At 41.3% G+C, this 8,889-nt stretch overlaps 1 protein-coding gene across 1 annotated transcript in view; it reads right to left on the reverse strand.

Moving 5' to 3' along the window:
- LOC104733774 overlaps nucleotides 5,667-8,889 on the reverse strand; it is a 30,625-nt gene continuing 27,402 nt past the window's right edge. The window contains exon 2 of the mRNA XM_010453322.1: nucleotides 5,667-5,822. Coding sequence (XP_010451624.1) covers nucleotides 5,667-5,822 — 156 coding nt within the window. The remainder of the gene's footprint in view (nucleotides 5,823-8,889) is intronic.

Here is an 8,889-nt window from a genome sequence, read left to right on the forward strand (position 1 = left end):
TTTGTTCTCAAAACTCTTTGTTCTTAAAACTCTTCTTCTTTTAACCGTTGGATAAACACTTAAACCAACGAGTTTACCATGGAAAACACCAAAACTATGATTGTTCCGGTTACTCTCAAGGGAGAGAACTACTTACTGTGGGCTAGAACCACGAAGACAGCCCTATGTGGCCGAGGACTTTGGTCCCATGTTGTAACGAGCGAAGCTCCAAGTGGCGAGACCACCAAAGACGGCAAGGATCTTGTCGCGGATGAAAGAAACAAGTGGTTTCAAGAAGATCAAGGAGTTCTAGCCATCATTCAAAACACCCTAGATGCTCCTATTCTTGAACCTTTCTCCTATTGTGAAACCGCAAAAGACTTGTGGGACACTCTCAAGAATGTCTTTGGGAATGTTACCAGTGTGAACCGAGTCTTTGAGATTAAGAGAGCCATCAACAATCTCAACCAAGAAGACATGGAGTTCACCAAGCACTTTGGGAAGTTTAGGTCCCTTTGGGCTGAACTAGAGATGCTCCGACCGGCGACAATAGATCTGGCCATCCTGAACGAGAGGCGTGAACAAGATAAGGTTTTTGGTCTACTCTTGACCCTAAACCCCTCATACAACGACCTTATCAAACATATCTTGTGATCCGATAAGCTCCCTAGCCTCGACGACGTTTGCAACCAAATCTAAAAAGAGCATGGCTCCATGGGGCTATTTGGCGGCAAAGGAGAGCTTGTGACCGCCAACAAAGTAGAGACGGTGTAGTGACCCTCACCAAGTAGTAAATTTTCAAAGTAAAACTCAAGGCCAAAAGACCGAGAAAAGAAGCCAGCAAGGAGAGCAGAAGAATTGTTGAAGAAAAATCCAAGAAATTTTAAACGGATCGATAGATGGCCGAGTCGTCCGAGACATATCGCCCGTATCGTCTGAGACGGATCATCGGAAAGTTGCCGAGAGCATTGCCGTTAGTTGCCGAGAATGTCCGAGAGAGTTGCCGAGAGTGCCGAGAGAGATCGAGAATCGCCGAAAGATGACCGACGATCGCCCGAGAGACGCCGATCCGATAAGAAAAATCTTGTTTTATAAGGAGTTAGTGGAGGAATAAACAAATCAAGAAGGAGTTAGTGGAGAATTAGTGGAGGAATAAACAAATCAAGAGGAGTTAGTGGAGAACTAGTGGGGAAATAAACAAATCAAAGAGGGATAGTTGAGATTAAAAAAGTTTTAGTGGCCAAGTGTTTATCTCATTTTCTCACAAGTGTAGAAGACATGCACAAAGGAGAGGAAGTGCTCCCCATGCATTGGCTGGAATTGCCGCCTAAGCTCACACCATTTCCACTATAAATAGGAGGCCTTAGTGTGTGTTAAGGGAGATTTTCGTTTTCTCTTGCTAAGTTAGAGTAAAAGAGAAAGTTAGAGAGTTAGAGAGAGAGAACAGAGCTAGGGAAAGAGCGAGAGAGAGAGTTCTTCCTTAGAGTCTTTCTTTCCGCGAATTTGTAGCTGCGTCTGCATAGAAGCTGTTCTCTTCCGCGTCGCTAGCTAGGACTAGAAGCTGTTAGATAATTTCTTTCAAGCCAAGTCCAGGTGAGTTTCGATGCATGTGATATGGCACATGATAGGTGGGGTTTTTAATCGTTTTTGCTTAAGTTTTCTAAGTTAAATCTAGGCAAATTCGTTGGTGTTGAGTAGATTGATTTCTTTTCCATCTATATTAAATCTTAGATGGTTAAGTCTTGTTTTGCTTGTTTGCGTGTTAGTGTGAGGTTGTGTCTAGCACTTAGTTTCTAGATTCCATTCTAGTTTCGTAAGTTGCTTGTTATTGTTGCATGTTTGCTTGTGTGCATTGGATGTTAGTATTTAGCGCCTAGTCTCTAGAATTTATTTTCTAGTTTCTTTGTTGCTTGTTTGTTTGTGCATGATTGCTTGTTTGCATTGCATGTTAGTTGTTGCATGTTTAGCGCTTAGTTCTAGATATTTCTCTAGTTATTAAGGCTTGCATGTAGTCGTTTGTTGTTGCATGTTTGCTTGTGTGCATTGCATGTTGTTATTGTTGCATGTTTACTTGTGTGCATTTCATGTTTGCTTCTCCGAACTAGTGTTATACCGAAACCTCGCGTCGTAACCTGTGTAAGTTGAGTTGTGGAGTTTGGTGAATGTATCGAACTTGTTTAACTAGCTGGTTGACATGCGTCGTTGCCTGCAAAAGTTGAGTAACAGAGTGTGAAGACTTTAGACTTTCATTCTATGAAAATAGCTAGTTAGTTCATTAGTGTTTCGTAGTTGAGAACCTAGACCGAAAATTAGTATTTACATGTTAGATCTTACACTTAATATTGCTTAGAACCATGAAAACTCTGAGATGACTCCCAAAACGCCCAATGCCTTAGTCTTATAGTTTAAACAGCTTTTATTTATATTTTATTTATTTGCAATAGATCTTAGGAAAACGAAAACCCCAATCCCTTATTTAGTCTTAGCCATAGTTCTTTCTCTTTTAATACAATTTGTGTTTGCTATTACTCTCTATGGGATCGATCCTAAAATACTACACTGATTAACTATGCACTTTCACTCGTTGTGTAGTCTTTTCAGGTAAAAGATTTGGAGTGGAATTCTACACACATCAAAGCTTTTTGGCGCCGTTGCCGGGGAGTAACTAGCTGCCCATTGAATTTGATAAGAACTTTTGCCTAAGATACTTTGAATTTTTCTTCTGAATTTTTGAATTTTATTTTTAATTTTCTTGTTTTTCGATAACCTCTATTTTCCCCTTTAGTTTCTGCTTTTTGGATTTTGTAGTGCATGACTAGGAGTCAACCCTCCGAAACCGTATCTCCAATTCCAGACATTGATCGACTAGAACATGAAATTAGGAAACTTTGAAGACAACAACTCATGGCCGAAGAAAGGAACCAGGACCAAGGTCTCCTTAACCTCAAGCAAACACTGATACCTCCTGCCCTCAACGAGCAAGGAGAACCAATTCTCGCACAAGGTGGCAACCCCAACCTTGTAGCCGCTGATCTGCAACTCGACCTGAAGTTGGCCGAGACAACCTACAAGCTCTTTGTGATGCTAATCCTCTAGGCGTGGGAGACAACCTCGATGTTCCTCCTCACCAGCCTGCTCTCGTTGCTAATCCACCACTACCTCAAGCTGGCGGAAGAAAACCTGCTTATGTGCACCCTCTGAGACGTGCCGCACCTAACCGTACCATAGCCGATTATGATGCTCCCAACCAATTCGTTCAAGACCGTGCTGCCATCCATATCTCTCATCCTCCGCGACATGATTACGAGATTAAACCTCAAATTATTGGTTTGGTGAAGCAAAATTAGTTCCATGGCATTACTACTGAACATTTGATGAACCACATTGATCTTTTTAAAGAAATATGCTCTACTACAAGAACCAATGGAATTCCCGAAGATTACTTGAAGTGTAAGCTTTTGCCTTTCTCTCTAGCCGACAAGGCTTATACATGGTTGAAGTCTCTACCTCTTTGATCGATCACTAGCTGGGAAGGATGCAAGTCAGCCTTTCTCAACCACTTTTACACTAAGTCAAGATCCAACTCTCTTCGCAACAAGCTGCAAAGTTTTCAACAAGGACAGGTCAAATCTTTTTATGAAGCATGTGAACGTTTAAAGGACTATGAACGTGACTGCCCCCATCATGATTTTGCTCAAGGTAACCTCTTAAGTACTTTCAAGTATTAACTTTCACTTGACACGGCCAGCAATGGAGATTTTACTACGAAGACCGTTCAAGAAGGACGACCTCTCATCGACGACCTTGCCGCAAGTAGTAGCAACACTTGCACCGATTTTGATAGAAACATCCGTTCTAGCAATTCCGACGCTAATGAGATTGCTGATCTTAAGAACATGATGAACCAAATTCTAAGAAATAAACAACATGGAGTAAACGCTTGTGAGACTATTAACAATGGAAACATGGAGACATTCCAAGAAGATTCATATGACCAAGAAGAAGAAGTCAACTATGTTGGTGCTCAAGGATACTACCAAAACCGTGGATACAACAACAATTTTAGAAACACTTCTAACCTTTCTTATAGGAACCCAAATGTGGAGAATCCCCAAGATCAGAATTATCCTCAGCAAGCTAACCGCTTTCAAAGCAACAACTTTGGTGGAAACAACAACAACAACTTACAACCACGACCCCAATTTAACAACAACAAACCAGCCTAGGTGCCTAACTCTCAAGCTGAGCAAACGTCAACACAAAGATGCAAGAACTCCTTGTTGCTTTTCAAAAGCAATCAAGAGATATCAACTCAAGGATGGACAACATCTATACCGGACTGAATGGGAAGTTTGAACGCATTTCTATCCATGTCAAGAAGCTTGAAACTCAAGTTGCTCAAACCGCTAATGCTGTTCCACGCCAAGTTGGTATACTTCCGGGAAACCCCGAAGAGAATCCTAACGGATATTGCAATGCTATCTCAGCCGTACCAGCCCTCACCTACCGTGACGCCAAGTCTATGGTACCACTCTTTGACTCTTATGAAGATGTTATTCGTTTAACATATCCATTTGATGAAGAAACCGCTAGCAACTACCCCTTAAGGAGACTACCTAAAGCTGAAGACCCATGCCGTTTTGTTTGCTCATGCTCCATAACAGGCATTGAATTCTCTAACTCGCTTTGTGATTCTGGTGCTAATGTTAATGTTATGTCAAGAAGTGTAGCCGATACACTAGGATTGCGAGACATATCGCCATCCAACCTCAGTTTAGCCTTTGGAGACTCATCACAAAGGTTCCCGATGGATTAGTTCGAGGCCTACAACTTGTAGTAGGAGACTGCATAGTTCCTACCGATTTTCACATCCTAGATATGGAAGACAAGACCGAGAGACCATTGATTTTAGGAAGACCATTCCTAGGTACTTTTGGAGCAATCATAGACCACAAGTCAAAGAGGACAATCTTTGCTAACATCAACAAGAAGAAGTCATATCCGACTATCTTTAAACCGAAACCGTGACCGACGTACTCATTACATGAAGAACCGATGGACCCTAACATAGACAAGATGAAGCAATTCGACCATTCTCCATTCACAAGCACCAACAACCTGCTGCCTAAGCCTCCTAAACCGCCTAAGCCACCACAAATTTCCAAGATCAAGATCATAGTTCCTCATGAGCTAAGTAGCAAGAGCAAGGAACAAATCCAAGAGATGATAAGGCATACTAAAGAAGTTCTTCTTCATGCTAAAGTTTTTGAAACTTCTGCAAATGGACAACTTGTTATTGAAGCTGGAGCAGACTATCAAGATATCAAAGGAGCTGAAGGAGCATTGATTCCCAATGCTAACTCTTCTCAAGCCTAACTTGGCGGCTAACGTCGAGCCAACGACGTTAAACAAGTGCGCTTCTTGGGAGGCAACCCAAGCTAGTAAGTATTTATTTTTAGGATTTATTTTCTTTTACTTTTAATATTTTTGCATTTTAGTTTCAGGTTTATAAAAAAAACAAAAAAAAATAGAAAATAGAAAAGCCAAAAAGAAGGAAGAAGAAGTCCCCATGGATTGTCTACATACACTATGTCTAGTGGCAAGTACCACCTACTGAGCCGCCATGTTAAATGTGGCCGAAGAATGCCGAAGGCGACGGATCATCACCATCCTAGAGTGACTGATGCCTAGAGTCTCCACTTGCTGCACCAGCCGTAGCCAATGCCATGTCTTACGTATCGCGTACCATGTCCTAAGTACCACTTACCATAACCACCGTACCAGCTGCTATGTCCGCGACTGTTCATCCTTGTGCCGCGAGATAATTCTAAACCACCACCATCCTACCACCAACCATAACCATTCTTTTACTTAGGTATTTTTTAGTTATTTTTATTTCTCATTATTATTGATGGTTTTTGGTTTTTGTTTCAAGGAGGATGCATTTAGAGATATATCAAATAGAATTCGATTGAACTTAGCCTAGTTCAAACTCGATGTCAAGCAACCTAAGGAAGTTACAAACGGTTAGTCACCACATTTTCATTCCACAGCCGAGCTCTAAGACAATTTTGGGCAACCTTAAAATGTCTAAGAGTTGACAAAACATCATTCCATCAAGGTGACATTGTTTTTAAACCCTACACTTTTCCTTATGATTATTAATCCTCAACTCTTTCTTTTTTCCTACCGAGGATGGTGTGATTTAAGTCTTGGGGGAAGGATGTTCCATCCCATACTAATGCTACTTTCTATTTTGTTGACTTGAGACCTTTTTCCACTTTTTATATCAATAATTTTGACGTTTTTATCGAGTCACTTTTTTTTATTGAGTCAAAATTAGTAGGGGGTTATGATCTTATTCTAACAGTTTATTTGCTTGACACTCTTATGACTCCTGATTGCTTGACAACAGAACCAAGGTTTGGAAAGACTGTGAGCCGACTCAACAATCCCCAAGTCCCTATTTGATGGATATTCAAATGATCTAACGTTGTCTCTAACTTTTATAGGACTTAAACCGGACTTAATTTTCAAGCCCTGGGAATTGGTATACATTGGACTAGATCTCTACATTCAAGCCACACAAGACATTGCGCTTCTTCAAAAGTATGCTCCCCTCTCTCTTCCCTTCAATAAAAGAAAAAAAAAAGGAGACAAAATAAAAGATAAGATGATTTTGATCAGTTTAGAGGGGTAGGTAAATTACATGTGACCTCATTATTCTACTCTTGAGTCAAATGATCACACAAAGCTTGGAAGCGAGGGGTAGGTAAATTAACGATGACCCCTGATGTGAGCACTGAACACGACTCACGACCAGAAATGACCGTACCCGACCAAGACGCCTAGGATGCTGCCAAGACGCTTGCTTTACCCGCAGGACAACATCGAGTCGATGCACCAAGGATCACGCCAGGAGCCACTACACGTTCGAAGAGCTCGTCTAAGTCCGCAAGACAGAAGATCAACCGGTTCGTGCAAGCCTTTGTTCGAGAAGACCAAGAGAACAACTCGACCAAGGCGATCCAAGTGGAGACCGTTCACACGGCCTTCATCCTTACCCAAGGATGAAGGCGACCAAGTCGTTAGGATCATGACCCGTACTCTTTTTCCTTACACCGGGTTTGTCCCACGAGGTTTAGTGGAGAAGGTTTTAATGAGGGGACGAGTCTGAACGCAAACCTCCGTGTTTTGAAGCCGATGACGTGGTTCTCGCGTCAAAGCCTAAAGACGTGTTATCTTTTTGTTTAAGCGTTGCGTTTTAAACTTTGTCTAGAACTTTGTTTTGTAACGTTAGAGTAGTGTGACATGTGTGGTCCTGTTTAAAGCACTTAAAGGGCGACGTGTTCTCCATCAAAGGAAACACATCAAGGGCAAACGTGTGCGGACCATTGCGAGTCCGCTTGTCCCTAGTTCCCTCTAAACCTTCACACTATTTTAACCCTCCTTTCTATTGTAAAACGCAGACTTGAATGAAATTAATTTCCCAAAGAGTGAATCTTTGTTTCTTGTCTCATTTCTCTCTTTAGTCATAGTTTGGGACTAACTATTGAGAAACCCAACTTGATTCAAGGTTTGTAATCTTCTAGTCCGGCTGTATCACGAGGAGAGCAAACACTCGTGTGTCGTCACTTGATCCACCCTCCCTTCCATTTCTTCTAACAAAACCATCACTTGGTTCCCTAGCCATTTTCCGTTCTCGACGGCCATTCCAAACCGCTACCGCATCGGACCGTCCGTCGTGACCATCGTTCGATCTCGCGTTCCACTCGTTTGTTCTTCACCAAAACTTGTATTCATCGTTTGTTTTCCCTCCTCGATCGTTCACCATCGTCTAGTTCGAGGAAAGTTGCCTCTAACATGACCGTTCCGAGCTAAAAGGTTCTACCCAAAGGTTGTATCTTTCTGAAACCCAGAACTCTCTTTACTTGTTTAAAGCTTTAGTCTTTGAGTGTTTTGAGTAGTCTTGTCCGTTTCCTTTTGTTTCGTTAGAACGTTTAGTATAGTTTGTTTTATGCGTAGTATTGTTGCTAGATCGGTTGAGTTATCTTGTGTTCATCGTGTTCTTATTGCTGTTCATCCTTGTTCTTGCTTAGAAACCGATAGATCCTTAAAGTATTGTGTTTGCTTTTTTGTTTCGGTTGTGGTCCCAAATATTTGTCTTGTTGTGCGTGAGATCGCTTTTAGGTGCGTGTAAAGTTGCTTTTGTTTAGTCATATGATGTTCATATATTTTACCTTGTTTTCCCTTAGATTATTCACATCTTTTGTATCTTTTGCTATCCATTTTCACCATTATTGTGTAGCTTTAGGACCAATCATGCATTAGAGTTTAGTTGCATTGCATTTGCATCTTTTCATGCATAAACAGGTGATTTTTGAGCTTGAGGAGCATGGAAGCAATGCTGAGGAGAAGTGAGTCAATCATGAAGGGAAAACAAGAGAGTTAAGGCTGAAGAACCAAGGTCCAGAGTCCAACTCGACCGCACACTCGACCAGACACTCGACCGTGTGCTGAGGAGGACTCGACAAAGTGGAGGATGCACGAGAGAAGCCAGCTCGACCTGCCACTCGACCGAGCACAAGTCGAGTTGACCGAGCCATTGACTATTTTGTCTTTTAGTATTTTTAGGGCTTCCACTTCCTCTCCTATATAAAGCCTTGTACCTGCAGCCACCAAAAGAGTCCAGCTTTTTAGATATTCTCTAAACCTAGTTTTTACCCTTTTGGGAATTATTCTTTTGCACTTTTTATTTTCCTTAGATTTTGTACTTGTTTTAGAGAGAAAAGACTAGATTCTTGTATTTTGTTGGTTTCATAACTTTCAAGATATAAAGATTTCGAGTTTTATTTCTTCTTCAATATTGTAGATCTCTGTTTTATCTTTCTAATAATGCAAGTTTCAACA

The sequence above is a fragment of the Camelina sativa genome, chromosome 12, assembly GCF_000633955.1.
Source record: "Camelina sativa cultivar DH55 chromosome 12, Cs, whole genome shotgun sequence".
In the NCBI taxonomy this organism is placed as follows: domain Eukaryota; kingdom Viridiplantae; phylum Streptophyta; class Magnoliopsida; order Brassicales; family Brassicaceae; genus Camelina; species Camelina sativa.